Genomic DNA, 15,728 nt, shown 5'->3' with positions numbered 1-15,728 from the left:
TTACCAACTAGGACGATGTTGTATTCAAGCCAGGACGGATTTTTGGTGACTGAGTTGTCATTAATGCCCTCCTCCTGTGGAGAGGCTCCTGAGCTGGCTGACACCTTGTCTATGGTTGTGAAAGTCATAAACATGTGATTTTCTCTGTACTTGCTCTCCAGATTCTCACCAGAGACTCTGTGACTACTCAAGTGGATGGAGTTGTCTATTACAGAATCTATAGCGCTGTCTCGGCCGTGGCTAATGTCAACGATGTCCACCAAGCTACGTTTCTGCTGGCTCAGACCACTCTAAGAAATGTCTTGGGGACACAGACCTTGTCCCAAATCTTAGCTGGCAGAGAAGAGATCGCCCATAACATCCAGGTAAAGACACCGGGAACTGACAGCCTGCATCTTTAATTCATTCATTTTAGTCCTCAGTGATTATCAAATCTCAGCAGTTCAAAGCATCTCCGTGTGCACACATGTGCACGTGCATGTGCGTGCGGACACACACACACACACACACACAGCCTGCTCTAAACAGATGGGCTTCAGTTTGTGGTTTTGTTTCTTTATAATCACGAGGTTAAATTTAAATATCTGGGTAGGAGGAAGGAGCTCTTGGAATTATGTGCTTTATCCATTTTCTTTGGAATTCAAAATTATGAATTAGCATTGTACACTTTAGCCTTTTCTGAGGAGGTCGGAGACCAGATTTATTTTTAGCTAGGATTGCTCCAGAAGAAGCGCAGCCGTGTATTCCTGCATTTCAGTGGAGTGTGGCAGTTAGAAGAGGATGCGGTTGAGTCAGCACAGGCCTGCCATCCCTGGAAAATCTGACGTCATACCAGCGATATCAACCACAATATTAATATCATCATAATTAAAATGTTGATGAGATTGTAGCAGGGATCCAGCTCACCTCTTGCACACCCTAGTTTATGGACAATTACATTTCTGTATTTTCTTAAATCAATTAAATTTTGATTCTGAGTCTCCCTTCTGTTAGTTAGGAAGGAAATTCACCTTTGGTCCTTCTTGGCATCTCCTCCAGTCCCTAATGTAGCACAAAGGCTGTAAGGGTTTGTGAGATAATATCAGTTCTGCACCATCACTCTCCGTGTCATTTGTAAGAGCCCTGTGAGTTTGACAACTCAGATGTTTCCCCGGCTGCAGTCGCGTCACTGGTATCCTGTGAGGTCTCACCGTCTCCTGGGCTTCTGCAGGGAACACAGAAAGGCAAGGGATCACTTGTCATTTGGTAACATCTCTGCCCCCTCCCCTTCGAGGGAACTGCCCACGTGATCTCACTATTTTGCAAGGCATTCTTTCTCATCCCTCCCTCTCCAGGATAACAAGCAAGAGATCCTCAATGGTTTTAAGCTTTTACAAAGGACAAGAATATCTTTGATTTAGGCTGCTTCTGCTCTAAAAAACGTATCTTGCTACCTTGTTTAAAACTGGCCACAGGGCAGAGGTTAAACGGAGCAAGAAAAATAATATCTCAAAATAATATTTATTGAGTCCTTGCTAGGCACTGATAGATATCTTACATGTGTTACCGCCAAACCTCATGACAGGCGTGAAAGGAAACCTTTAATATTTTTTTACTTTTTTTAAATTTATTTTTTCCCCCAAAGCCCCAGTGGATAGTTGTATGTCATAGTTGCACATCCTTCTAGTTGCTGTATGTGGGACGCGGCCTCAGCATGGCCGGAGAAGTGGTGCGTCGGTGTGCGCCCGGGATCCAAACCTGAGCCGCCAGCAGCAGAGCACACGCACTTAACCGCTAAGCCACGGGGCCAGCCTGAAAGGCAACCTTTAATAGGTGAGAAAACTGAGAATCAGGGAGGTTGAGTAACTAGCCCAATAATTCACAGCTGCAAATGGCAGAGCCAAGACAAAATCCAGCTGTCTGAGAAACACATGCATTGCTGCCTGCTTGATGTCAGCAACAGGAAAACTTGGGGTATTTGCTCAAATCTAGATGGACAGCATATATTTCATTAGGGCTGGTTTTGGAGTGAATCCTGCTGGGAGACCATCCTCTAAAAGATCTATCAAGTTTTGTTACTGAATCCTTCCTGGGATTCACTTCAATTTCAGGAAGTGAGCAATAAGAACTGCTGTTCCTTTTCTCAGACTGTCTCACTGCAAATGCTGTAAACACAAAAGAAGAAGGGGAAGAGGCATTTATCCTGCAATATAAAACATATCAGAGACGTACATCACGTCACCTGTCTTCTGATCAATGTCCTTTCCTTTGACTCGGAAACAGACGATACTTGATGATGCCACCGAGCTGTGGGGGATCCGAGTGGCCCGAGTGGAAATCAAAGATGTCCGGATTCCTGTGCAGTTGCAGAGGTCCATGGCAGCTGAGGCCGAGGCCACCCGGGAAGCAAGGGCCAGGGTAAGGGCTACTCCGTCTACACTGGAGGGCAAGCTGGCTCGCCTTGGAGCAGACGAGGATAGAGCTTGAATGGAAAATCAGGCTCCCTTAATTATTTTGATAAGGAAAGTGTTTCTGTTTTACAGTTTTGACTGAGAATTGCCCCCTGATTTAAAAGGTAATGGGCAGCCTAACGTACTTCGAGGAAGCTTGGTAACAGGTCTTGGGTCAAGGGGGCACTCGGCAACTTGCTCAGTGACTTAGCAAGGTGAGTCCCAACTCTGGCTGCACATGAGTTTCCTAGAGAGAATTGAACTCAGCAAACACCAGTTCCCAGGCCTCACCTCAGACTCGGTGAGCAGAGTCCCAGTGGGCCCAGGAACCTGCATTTTTATAAAGCTGGTGATTCTGATGTAGCCAACTTTGTGCTCGTCTTTTGAGCATCTTTGTTCTAATGTGTTAAGTGTACTGGATGAAAAGAGGGATGATTAAGTACAATCCAGGTTAGAATTACAAAATGTAAGCACACCCTGGCCTCGAGTGTTCCTGCATCTGTGGGATCTATAGCCTTCATGTCTATGTGGATGGGTTTCCTGAAGAATCGGAAACCAATTAAGATTAGAAGCCCTTCCTGTACGCTCTTCAGAATCTTACTTGTAAGCCAATGAAGGTTTTCCTCTGCCCTCATTCCTTACACATCCCTGCTTCATCTGCTAAGCTCCAGTAGCTTCCAAGCAGTGGGCTTGCCCATGATGGATGGGAGGGTGCTTTGCACACAGGCAGTGAGTTCCCATGGATGGGGCAGCTGAGTTCCAAATTCTTCTTGGGCATTCTGAGAACTAGAAGAGGAGCCCAGTACTTAAGAGATTTCCAACAAGCAAGTGTTATCAGGCTGGCACTTGCTGCTACTTGAAATCAAGAGCAGAGAGAACTTGAAACAATGCTTACATTGTAAGAATGAGACTAAGCTGGCAACAGAATAAAATTCAAAACTCTCCTATGATAAGTAAAAATGACAGGAAAAAAGGCAATTAGAGGCCTTGAATTTCAGACTTCTCTGAAAACTAACGCAGCGATGGTGAGGCTCCAAAATGATGAAGAGCATCACTGGGGGGAGGGCCCTGTATTTGACTGGGTTAAAGACAGTGCTTTCATTTTGTGCAAAAATGAAGTCTAGGGACTCATAATTCGTAAAATATCTTCCCGCTTCCTGCAACCCCCTCAAAATTCTGTAGTCACATTAGGATGTGAAACTCTTATCCTTGCCAAAGAAGGAAGGAGATGAAACACGTATGGCAAAGTGGGGCTGGGAGTGAGGTCTCAGTACAGACTCAGAAAAAGAAAGCACTATCACAGTTGTAAACTTTTATTTCTGAACTCTTTCATTTCTGTCGTTTTAGGTCCTTGCAGCAGCAGGAGAAATGAATGCTTCTAAATCTCTGAAGTCAGCCTCCATGGTGCTGGCCGAGTCCCCCATAGCCCTCCAACTGCGTTACCTACAAACCTTAACCACCGTGGCCACAGAGAAGAATTCCACGATTGTGTTTCCTCTGCCCATGAATATACTAGAGGGCATTGGTGGTGTCAGCTATGATAACCACAAGAAGCCTCCCCACAGAGCCTGAGGCCCTCCTGATGCAGCCAGCCTTGGCTTAGGGAGTCTTTCCTGTGAAGAAGCCAGCAGTTAGAAGTGCTGGGAATTTCAGCACTATTCAAGCAGAGTAATCCACAGCTAGAATAGCATCAGCAGGGAAATGCTATAGAGGCTACCAAAAAAAAAAAAAAAATGAGGGCTGTGTACTACTTTTATTTTTAAGAACATAAACAACTTTGCATTATTCTTGTAATACTCAGTAACCGTCCCTCACTTACAGCAGGAACTTGCTTGCAGCAGGGGGAGGAAATCTTTGGGTGACTGTGACCAAGATCTCAGAATTACTTTTTTAATGGTTTTAAGAAGCTCTCTAGGTAATCTGTGAAGTAACGTAGGTCTCATATTTATGCTAGATATTTGCTTTAGAATTCCAAAGTAATTATTTGCTAAATCTCCAATAATTACAAGAAAATCCCACAATGCTTAAAATCATGATTGATTTTGATGTTGAAGGCTAAAGAGGCGCTGAGGCTTCCAGCTGCAAATTTCTCACCAACCTGCAGGGCAGATTGCACTCAGCGCTCTTGCTGAGCTGCTCCTGCTGGGAGTGGGGGCCAGTTCTCAGCCTCCAGCCACCTAGTTAGAGGGTGGGGCAGGCACCGTCAGGGGAAAGCTCCAGCCAGCTTATCTGCTTACAAGTGAGAATGCTTGTCAAAGGTTGAAGTCAGTGGGGAATACCCTTCTGTGGATTTCTTGTTTCACTCTATTTTTAGTCCCAAGAGCCATAAGTAATCAAGAATTGTTTGTAAATGCTGGTCTCCCACTCCAAAAAAAAAAAACCTGTTAAAAATAAAGAAGCTGTAGAATGTGGATGTGATGTATTTAAAAATTGCTTTGTTAGAGATTAGTTTGTTGCCATGGTGCAATTTTCTTTTGGGATCCATTTTGAGCAACGGGCTAGAATTTTTTTAAGTTATCATTTATTGAATATCTGCTGTGTCACACTGTGCTCAGCCCTTTATGGATCCTAAGAAATATCCTCATTTTACAGATGAGAAAGTGATGTCAAGAGGTTAAATAACTTGTCCAAGATCCCTCAGCTAGGGAGGGTTGGGTTAGGATTTAAAACCAGGTCTGACTCCAAATCCTTGCTCTTAAACATCAAGTTTTACTCTGGGGAGGCTCAGAGTGGGAGGGGATGGAGCCCTTCCATTCCCTTTTTGCCTTCAATACCTACCTATCTTTTAGGTTCTGGAAGTCTGGGCACCCACTATAGTTTCCACTGCGTCCAGGACTGTGAGAGCATGCACACACGTGCGTACACACTCCCCACACACCTCACGCTCCTTTCCACACTCCACACATACTCTCCATGTAACCCCCCACCCTCACATCCCCCCGTCTCTGCTCACACCCCCTCCATGTGCTCCCCTTACACACTGTCAAAACATAGACATTATCTGCATATTAATGCAGAATTAGGATCACATTACCTTTGGTTTTGCAATCTGTTTTTTTTTTCATGAAACCATATCATACTTGATATGATTTTTGGACAATCCACAGCTTACGAACTTTTTAGTACATTTCACTGACTATGACTCTAGCATTCATTTTTAACTCACGGAGGTTCATATTTTTTCCTTATAGGCTCAATACTTGCATTCTAACAAGAACTGAGGACAGACAGAAACCTATCTTAGCTCATCCACGTCAGTACAATCTGAGTCCACGAAGTCACACCATGTAGACTCTTAACTGGTGACCATACATCTTATAAACAGTGGTGGAGAGACTTACCACAGACTAGGGCATCTCTGGCATTGCGGGCCCCCTGAGGAGGGAGCCCTACTGGTACAGGGACATTTTGCTGGCTCACTGCAAAAATCTCTTCCTAGCCTGTTCCAGAATTCCACAATTATTCCTTCTTTTGATTTCAGTGATTGCACTAAAAATGCACATCTTTTCTGTCATCATATAGCAAACTCTAAACTAGTGGTTCTCCCTGGAGGTCATCATTCTCTCACTCACTGGAAGCTTTTTTTCAAAAAGCACAGCCCGCTCGCATCCCTGTGGGGTGAGAATGGGGGTGTGAAAGCTATACCAGAATCTCTGGGGCTGGGGCAAGTAAAGTGTGAAACCTCTCCAGGAGATTCAAATTACTGCACCCCTTCCAGCATTCAGCCTCATTAATTCTTTAGCATTATAATAGGTCATTTATTATATTAGTTACTAAAGGCTGACTAAAGAAGGTTCCTTTGAAGGTAAGTGTATTTGGGGGCAAAGGGACTGTAGAAGAATCAGGAAAGGTCAGAGCTCTCCTGGAATGTGAATGCCAAGAACGGTATTCTAAATACAATCAGCTCTGCCCCAGAACAAGGCTGAAGTTTTGTTTCTCTTGAGGGGGGCGGTGGGGAGCTGGAAGGGAGCGCAAGATGAGATGGAGAAACAATTGACAACCTGTCTTGGAGAGAGGGAAGTGTCCAATCTCTTTGAGGTACAGTCCGGGACCACAGCCATCCCCACCAAGATTTAAGCCAGCGCAGAGAACACCCCTCAGGTGGTTTTCCTGTTCTAGCAACAGACTTGCTCTCCACTGACCATACTGCTGAAGCATCTGAAGACTCCAGCTGTCCCAGCACTGCCCCTTAGTTGCTGGGGCAATACAATTTCTGGTGGTTGCCGGCATCACACACACTGTTCACTAAGTGTATTTGGCTCTGCCCAACCTTGGAGAACGGGGATCCTTGAGAGGTGATCTCTTTCCAGAGTCTGAAAAGGGAAATGGTAGAGGGAGGGGCAAAACCCCCCTTTTGTCCTTACTGTAATCCTCATTTACCTAATCAGCCTCCCAACCTCTCTCTCTGTCTCTCTCTCAATCCCTCTTTCACACAACCCCTTGATATTAGAATAGGTAGGCTATCACCCCTTTCTCCTCCTGTCCGGATTTCCCTTACACAAAACTGCATGATCTGGCTGGCAAAGTCTGGCCCTTAATGTTCTCAAGGTGGAAATAAAGCAATTTACACAGCCCTTTATAAAGACAATTGCCTGGCTTGTAAGGTTATTGTCTTGCCATAAAATCCCATTTTTAAATGTCAGAAGCTCTCTTCATTCCTTCTGGAATATTCTAATTATCCCTTACCCCCAGTTCCATGGAAAATATAAACATCATATAGTCATAAAGGCAAAAAAGAAAAGCATTTTAATAATTTTCAAAATACTGTGCATTCCTAAAAAACTAAACTAAATTATTTTTATTCTTGGGACATAGGCAAGATAACCATTGTATTTTGAGCTATATTCATTTTTTTTCCAACATGAAGAAGTGAAATGACTCCTGTGTTTTTGCTTCTTTTAGATTGGGCAGATACAGAGATGGCATTGATTCTATTTACAAAGTAGAAGGTTCCTCAGAACTCTGTTGATAACTCCTCATTAGCATGGGATTTTTCTGTTTTTTAAGGACCATCATTTAACATCTAACATGGAATTCAGAGATGAAAGGTTCCAAAGAATGGAATCAACACGGCTCATATCTTGCCAAACCACCTACTGTAGTCAACACAATTTGAAAATTAAAAGATGTTTTAGACTGTTTTTTTTTTGGTGAGGAAGATTGGCCCTAAACTAATGTCTGTGCCAATCTTCCTCTATTTTGTATGTGGGATGCCACCACAGCATGGCTTGATGAGCGGTGTGTAGGTCAGCGACCGGGATCCAAACCCATGAACCCCAGGCCACTGAAGTGGAGCATGCGAACTTAACCACTCTGCCACCAGGTCAGCCCCTAGACTTTTTTTCAGGACAAAACTTGCCTTTTTTCCTTCTCAGAGGTATGGCCCAGGGGAATATACTTTTATGTGTTAATATACAGCATTCTTGTTTTGGGTCTGTGAATGGGTATTGTTGACACAAATAATCCATAACCAATCCATAAGTCAAAATTAGGATGACTTTCTTATGAGCCAAATTTGAGGACCATCTAGCCCGGGAGAGTCCTTTCACAAAGGAATGGAGCACTCCAAAGAAGTGTGGGGTTCAGAGTGGTTATATACCATCAAAGAGCATGTATCACATAAGACTGCAATATCCCTTTTACAATAGTCGCGACATTGCCCTGTTGGCACAGCGATTGACGGACACAGCAGGTATCAGGTCTGCTGTGTCCATGGGCGCAGCAGGTAGCAGGTCTGTTGTCTCAAGTTGGGTGGTCACAGGGTGATCACAGCAATCAAATCCCAGCCTAGAGAGAAATGCTTATCCTTAAGGAAATCCCAACGTGGGGGATGTTGCATCCTTATCTTAAGGGCATTTGTTCTTGCCTTTGGGACATGTTAATTGCTTAAAGCAGATATACAATGCATGTTCAAAGGCCACAGGCCCTTTGGAAAAACAAGGTCAGGCCGAATTAGTTTTACAAAAATGGCTTCCTCATATGCTCCAATATATCCTATTGCTTGCCATTTATTTACTGGTATCATGGCCTTCTACTCTCAGGCTGGATGTGTTGGTGGAAGTGGACCACTAGCAGCAGACGCAGCAGTAACAGCAAATGTCCAAACAAACTAGTTACTGTTGGTACATCTGTGAACTCTACGAGGTTCCATATTGACCTCAGTGTTCCCAGGACCTCAGTGTTCCCAATATACACAGACAAGTTTAGTACTGTCTTGAGTTAGCTTTGTTTAATGCTCTTTGTTAGGAAACCATGCTGGTCAGTTGGGGCAAGCTTCCAGGTCCAGGAGGGAGGGTGGGCTGATCCTTTCATGGAACCTGCCATTTCTCATTTATTGAGTTTCTGAAGACAAAAATCTCTCTCAACCTATGAATAGTGATGAAGTGCATGAACTGGGAACCTGTTTTAGTTTGGGTTCCCTCAAAAGCCTGCCATGAGACAAGGATTGGGTGTAAGCAATTTTTTTGAGAGGCTATTCCAGGAAGTACTCTGAGGGAATGAAGTGAGCTAGGGAAGGGAGGAAGGCAAATACAAGTTTTGTTAATAAATAATTTACTGCCGTGGGCCACTGGGGTTCACTCCCACTGAGGACGCTCTAAGAAACTTGTAGAACACATCTCAGAATTATCTCATTAAAGGACAAGGAAGCGGTGATATATCCACCAAATCCTATTCCTCATTGGTTGAAAATGTCTGAAAAAACTGTGAATGAGTTTGAACTATTAGTGGATGTTTCACCTAGCCCATTTATCCAGGCGAGCTTTGTCTTTCATTGTCCATTGTTATTTTATAAGTCTAAGTTGTAGAAAATAGATAGTAATGCAAATAATTCTTATCCATAGACATGCAGTGAATACAATTGACTATTACCTGTGGATATTGACCAGTTTTGCATCTATCTGTAAATTCATCTCAGCATTGTTTGTCTTCACATATATGAATGGCGCTTTGAATTCTCCTTTGAACCGGTTGGAACATCTTATTAGTTACCTCATCATACAGTGATTTAAATAAAATTTTTGACACTTGTTCATTTTATTTTTGTATGAAAGTCATGATTTTACCTTTTTTTTGGGAAAATTATCCTTTAAAAAGAGTAACACCCTAGGGCATTGACTCCCTGACAGTTAGCACAGCCAGAGAAAGCCCCAGGAGAGACATAGGAAGCCTGTGGTATTTACAGGCACTATCTGCAAGTGATCTTTTGGGTAGGTCAAGGGGATGAGTGGGGACCAACAATGTCTGCAGTAGAGACTTAGCAAAACTTTTAAAAAGAGCACCTTTCCTACTTCCCAAGGCCAGCACTCATGTCTGCTTTGCACCTCCTTTCAAGGATCTCTTTTTAGTAAAGTCACCTTGGATTATGGAATAAGAGATTATGATTTTTCAGATGTCTTTCATAGCCATATTCATTTACTTTATCAAAAGCAGAAAATCTTTTATGACATAAAGTCTCCAGAAGGTAAGAACCTTATAAACCAGGTTGTTATTCTCATCACTATTGTATCCCTAGCACCCTGAACAGAGTCTGGTACACAGTGGGTGCTCAATAAGTAAGTATTCTTCTGGACACTGTGACATAGGGTGCTCTCTACCAAGGTTAATTGGAAAGTTTTGACTTTTTCTTTGAAAAAGGGAAGTAGAACTCCTCAAAATGGGAAAGTGGTATGAAATGGCACATTTGAAGCCTCATACTAGTACATTCTGTATCACATGTGGTCTCCTGACAATAGAATAATAGGCCGCTGAATATTCAGACTTCATCTGATTGACAGAGATGTTTAGAAAGGCACTGTATGGTTAAAATAAGCAGTGAGATTCATAGTTATCACCACTGGAAGGGAGAGATGCTGGCAAGCCACTTCTCTGAGCATTCTATGGCTTCTACATGATATCTCCCAATTCTATGAGAGTAGAACAGTCCTGAGAGAATTACTTAGTTTCCCTAGAAAAACTTAGTTCACCTTAATCTGTTCCATCCACTGGGGTACCAATGCTAAAAACTACACTTCCGAGACCCCTTTGCAGCTACCGTTACAGATGTTTATTAAATTCATCCCATGAAATGCACAGGTGTGTGGCTTGAGTTTCGAACTGAATTAAGTGGGAGAGAGGCAGCGGCATGGGACACATCCATTTTGCTAGTGATGGATGATCTGGCAGCAGAGCATGGTCCGGCATCCAGTAATTTGGGTGGTCACTTCTTCATCCCCAGATAGCAGCTAAGGCAGTGTATTGCCGCAGCTAGAACCGGCAGTAGCAGCAATTGCAGTAGTTAGGCTAGAGAGGCTGCAGTAACAAATGAATTTCAGCGGCTTCGCACAAAGAAGTTTATTTCTTTCTCATATAACAGTCCTGCAGGGAGGGGCTCAGTAGGCTAGCTTTCCTCCATATGACCTTTCAAGGACCCATCTCAGCATGTAAAAACCTTTCATACCTCCATCCTCCTTCCCTGGACTGGAATTTCCATGCGAAGGATTACCTTGAAGGTCCACGTCTTCTTTTCCTTCCATTATCTTCTCTTACCTCCTATTTGTACCTCTCTCTCCCTTGGAGATATCAAGCATTTCCATGATTTCAATGGTATCTTCTATGCATATGATTAATTATTTTCTATTTCTCTTAAACTCTAGATATAAATTTCCCACTTTTAATAATTGAACTTTGTATCTTACTTCAAACCAGCTCATTTCCTGTTGTATTGCTCTGAGTGGAGGATGGTTACATTTACTGGGTATACCTTTTACTAACCAGGGCATACAATATATGCTGTTTACTTCCATACTAATTGGGGTAATTAAAGCTAACTGGTGCAATAGTAAAACACCACTATCTTAGTGAATTAAAACAAGAAAGATTTATGTCTCACCATTATGAAGTTCGATTTGGGCCAGGTGACTCTCCACTCGCTTGTAGCAACTCCATCTGGAACAAACAGCTTTAAAGGCTGTTGTGTTGGGAGGAGAGGGATGGAGGAGCACATGTCACTTCCATTCATGGTCCATTACCCAGAACTGGTCACATAATTCCAACCTAACTGCAAGGGAGGCTGGGGAATGGAGAGAGGCATGTGAAATATTTGATGATCACTGACTTTGTGTCATACTTATTTCCCTAAATCAGATTAAGCCTGCTCTGAGCCCCCACCTATCTTTCTTCCATAGGATCATTCAAAAATTCCAAGCTTCTGAAGCCCCAAAGTGGGGTTCCTTCATCCCTGGTTGTCACAATTTTTACCATGCTCCTCTGGGGATTCCATGTTGTTGAGCACTGGTCCCCAGGGTGTGATTGCTGGGCTGTGCCGCTCCTGGTGGGCCCCGAGCCTTCATGGAAGTCCTCCCTGCTGGCTGCTGACTCAGCATCATGCAGCCATTCCTCCATGTAAAGGCTGTGTACACAATTGGGACCCTGGTCTTTGCCTTTCTGCCCCATGTAGTCTCTATTATTGCAAAAAGCTCAAAATTGCAGTCAGGTTCAGCATTTCTGCTTTCCTAACATGGCATTCCTCTCTATCCCTTCCCTTTCCGGGATCATTAAGATTGATATCTGAGAAGAGAGCCTGGTGGGGTTAAGAAAAGGAGATGTTAAAAGCAATTAGTATTATTCCTAATAACTCACTCAACACATATTAATTAATGGCATCACTCACCCAGTCACCTAAGCTTAACTTGGTATCATCTTCGACCTTTTCCTTTATCTAGCTTTCCTTTCGCAGTGTCCTATTGATTTGGCCTCCAAAACATCTCAATGTTCTTTGCCCTTCCTTTTCTAGCCTCTCACCTTTATTACCTCATACACTAATAGCCATCGAACTTTTTTTCTGACTTCATTTTCCTCTTTTCCAAATTGTCTTGTATATTGTTTTAGTTCATAAAAATACTATTTTCTAACCATTAAACTTTTTGTAAAACTATTTAAATATACCTAAATGTAGAAAGAATACTATATTGAACTCTCATGTACCCATCACCCAGCTTCAAAAGTTAGAAAATTTTGCCCATTTGTTTCATCTACAAAAACATTCCCCCATTTTTTTTTTCCTGGAGTATTTAAAAGAGATTTTCAGACATTATATCATTTAAACCAGTGTGTAACTCTAACCAGCAATAACTATGTGTTATATAATATTATCTAATACTTAGTTCAGGGGCCGGCCCGGTGGCGCAAGGGGTTAAGTGCGCGCACTCTGCTGCAGCAGCCCGGGGTTCGCTGGTTCGGATCCCAGCGAGCACCGATGCACCGTTTGTCAGGCCATGCTGTGGCGGCATCCCATATAAAGAAGAGGAAGATGGGCACGATGTTAGCCCAGGGCCAGGCTTCCTCAGCAAAACAAGAGGATGATTGGCAGATGTTAGCTCAGGGCCGATCATCCTCAAAAAAAAAAAATAATAATAATAATACTTAGTTCATGTTAAAATGTCCCCAACTGCCTCAAAAATATCTTTTTTCATGTGGGTTGCTAGAGTAAGAATCCAAAGTTCTCACAAAGAAGGCGTTTGTTTCATAGGCCTCTTAAGTTTCACCTAATCTACAACATTTCCCACTCCTGGTTTCTCTCTTTGCCATTTATTTGTTGAGGAAACTAGGTCATTTGCCTTTAGAATTTCCTCTTTCTGAATTTTGATGATGTATAACATGTTTCTCTATCCCTCGCATTTCCTGTAAACTGGTTAATTAGATCGGGCAGCTTGAATCCATTCAGTTTCAGTTCCGACAAGAGCTTGCATTGCTGGGCTCCTCCCCTTGCATCACATCGGGGGCACACACAGTGTCTGGTGTCTCACTTTAAGCGATGTTAATTGAGTCACCAGTTGTAAAGTTCCCCATCAATATTTCTCATAACATTTTCAGTATCTATTTTGCCTTGACACATTATTCTGAGTTGCAAATGGTATTTTTTTTCCCAATTCAATCTTTCTCCATTAGCTGAAAATCTTTTATAAAGAAGAACTGTCTCTCATCAAACTGTTTGGTCATTCAACAAAAAATTGAGAGTCTACCATACACCTGATCACTACTAAGCTCAAAAAACAATTTTTTACATTGACCACACTCCTTGGTCTTAGCCTGTGACCTCAAGCTGTTCAACGTCCAGCCACAAACTTCCTTCCTATCTCATCTTTCATGTCTAATTAATACATCTAATTGATAAGCTGCTCAAAACTGATCAGACAGCTTATAAATTAAGCCTGCTTTCTGGGTTCTCTTTGTCCAAACCCAACCCATCCTTCAATCCCAATTCTCCCTGAAGTCTTGCTCAGTATACCTGCAGCCCTCTTCATTGTCTCCAGGGCACTTACATGTTCTGGTTATTTACTGACATCTCACGCAACTGCTCCTTATTCCCTGAGGTCTTCTAGAGCTCTTCACATGCTAAGTCTTGCTTCCTCAACTGGACTCTAAGCTCCTTGAGGCCTCTTAGCGGACTCAGTCTTATTCCTTTAAGGGTAACATATCCCTCCCTGATGTGTAAAATGTAGATAACATGGATCTTCTAAATTCAGTATTGAATCAATATGGTAGGTTGCCAACATGTGGAATCCAAATAGTGCTGATAAACATCATGAAATGTCAGAAAGACAATGAGGCTCTACGAAAACAAACAACAGAAGGACCTCCTCACATTTTTTTTTTTCTTTTTAATGAGAGGTGCAGCTTGTAGTTAACAGGAAGAAATGTAATTGACTAGAGGTTTGAAGATAACACAGCGTTTCATCTGGAGAATTTCTGTGAAATTTTATTTCTGTGAATCCAGCATAATACAGGGCCCACACTCCTTCCATGAAATCTCCCTGGATTTTATGAGGTCAATAAAATATCCTAAATTTCTCTAAGCCAGAATGTCTTGGTCTTCTCTAGAAGTCTGTCAAAATACAATCTAGTTCCTGATCAAATAGCATATAACGCCATTTATTCCCTCTTTCTAATATGCGTGAAATACCTAAGAAATAAAAGCTTTCTGAAACCAGCTCACAAAATCGTTGAGCCAACCCTGTGGCTTCTTCTGTGTCTTGTCTTTTTATTGTTGCTTAAGGAAATGGTAATATCTTTAGACATCTGCTTTTCAATAAAAAAATCAGGATTGCTCGACTGGTGCTGGGAAACCTGGAATCTGGGAAATCATGAGATGAAATTCCAGAAGCTTCATTTACCAATGTTACAGAAGAACGTAAACTTGCCCTCACTCTTACAGGGGTGGGGCCCTACCTCAGCCTTCATCTCTGAACCTGTGGGCTCGCTAAATCATCAACAAAAATGCATGGCACTCAAAGCTGAGGCTACTCTAGTCCCAGGAAGGAGAACACAAGCCTGAAATGTTTCCAGAAGCGTTTCCATCATTTTTTTTTTTTTTTACCTATCAAGATAGAAATTTTTCGGCCAACAAAATTTTTGCTTGCTTGCAACTTTGTAATATCTCTGTCAGAGAAAGAAAAAAACCCTTTTCGGTACTCTAAATCACAAAAGAAAAATGTTAATTGGATGCTATCCCTGTCAATCATCTTAGGTATAAAAGAGCGAGGCAGGCACCTCTAGAGAGAGAAGCACAGGCCACATTATGCTCAGGGAGCACGTCTCTGTGCTAATATTTATTTGTCTGTCCCTCCGTGTAGTGGCAGGGACAGGAATGGGGGTATAGGGATGGTCTCCATTCCTTTTGGAGCTTTAAGTTAAAGAAGAAAGCCAGCTCACTCACAGATTGTGGAGAAAACAGCAATTCCAGGAAATACGATTACTAATTAATGTTAGTTTGGGTAGAAATTCAAATTGGGTTGAAAATCCCTTACGACTGTCTCTTGGATATTTGGACCTTTCATTATTGCCTTATAAAAAGTACTTACTAATTAATTAGGAAGTTTGGCAAGAGAGCCCCCCTGTTCATTGGCCAAAAATTCATTCACTTCAGATTTCCCCTGAAACATTTGAAAAGGCCTATCCAGCCACCTGCTCCTCCCTGAGTCTTGTTCCTCTGCTCACAACTCCTAGAGGACCTGCCATGGCCCGACTGATGGCCCAGCGGACAAACCTTGGGGCCCAGGCCCCCAGCAGGCCTCAGAGCACCTTCTGAGGCCTGGAGGCGCAAGCGCCCTCGAGGGCTGTGAGGCCGCTCGGAGCAGGTCTGACAAGGCAGTGGGAAAAGCCCCTCAGGCTGGCAGGCTGAAGAGACCCTCGGGCACCCAGAGAGCCTGCCTGACCCTTACCTGAGAAGTTATGTGCCCAACTCTTCTCTCGGGGAAGCGACGGAGGAGCAACTGAGTTTCCTCAAACGAAGCCCGCTAACTGCCGCCCAGGAGCCAGGAG

General features: G+C 42.9%; 1 protein-coding gene, 1 long non-coding RNA gene and 1 pseudogene across 5 annotated transcripts in view; 2 read left to right on the top strand and 1 right to left on the bottom strand.

Annotated features, from left to right (window-relative positions):
• Positions 1–4,840, top strand: part of LOC147916142 (stomatin-like protein 3) — a 22,751-nt gene extending 17,911 nt beyond the window's left edge. The window contains exons 5-7 of the mRNA XM_087436126.1: positions 162–365; positions 2,263–2,397; positions 3,777–4,840. Of these exons, the coding sequence (XP_087292252.1) occupies positions 162–365; positions 2,263–2,397; positions 3,777–4,001 (564 nt within the window). The 3' untranslated portion in view covers positions 4,002–4,840. The remainder of the gene's footprint in view (positions 1–161; positions 366–2,262; positions 2,398–3,776) is intronic.
• The window catches only part of LOC147916137 (serine/threonine-protein phosphatase 4 regulatory subunit 2 pseudogene), a 212,217-nt pseudogene that overhangs the window by 146,234 nt on the left and 50,255 nt on the right, over positions 1–15,728 (top strand).
• Positions 502–15,728, bottom strand: LOC147916141 (uncharacterized). Of its 4 annotated transcripts, none has more exons than XR_015553440.1 (4): positions 15,629–15,728; positions 11,299–11,478; positions 2,212–2,461; positions 502–1,204 (listed from the first exon to the last, which is right to left on the bottom strand). It is a non-coding gene; the product is annotated as an uncharacterized LOC147916141 (long non-coding RNA). The 4 variants fall into 4 exon arrangements; XR_015553442.1 differs by having other exon boundaries at positions 2,222–2,461; XR_015553441.1 differs by lacking the exon at positions 2,212–2,461.

Source organism: Ceratotherium simum, chromosome 10 (assembly GCF_057802395.1).
Source record: "Ceratotherium simum simum isolate JZ-2026a chromosome 10, ASM5780239v1, whole genome shotgun sequence".
Lineage (NCBI taxonomy): Eukaryota > Metazoa > Chordata > Mammalia > Perissodactyla > Rhinocerotidae > Ceratotherium > Ceratotherium simum.
Note: the sequence above shows the minus strand (reverse complement) of the source record. Positions and strands in the feature narration are given on the sequence as shown.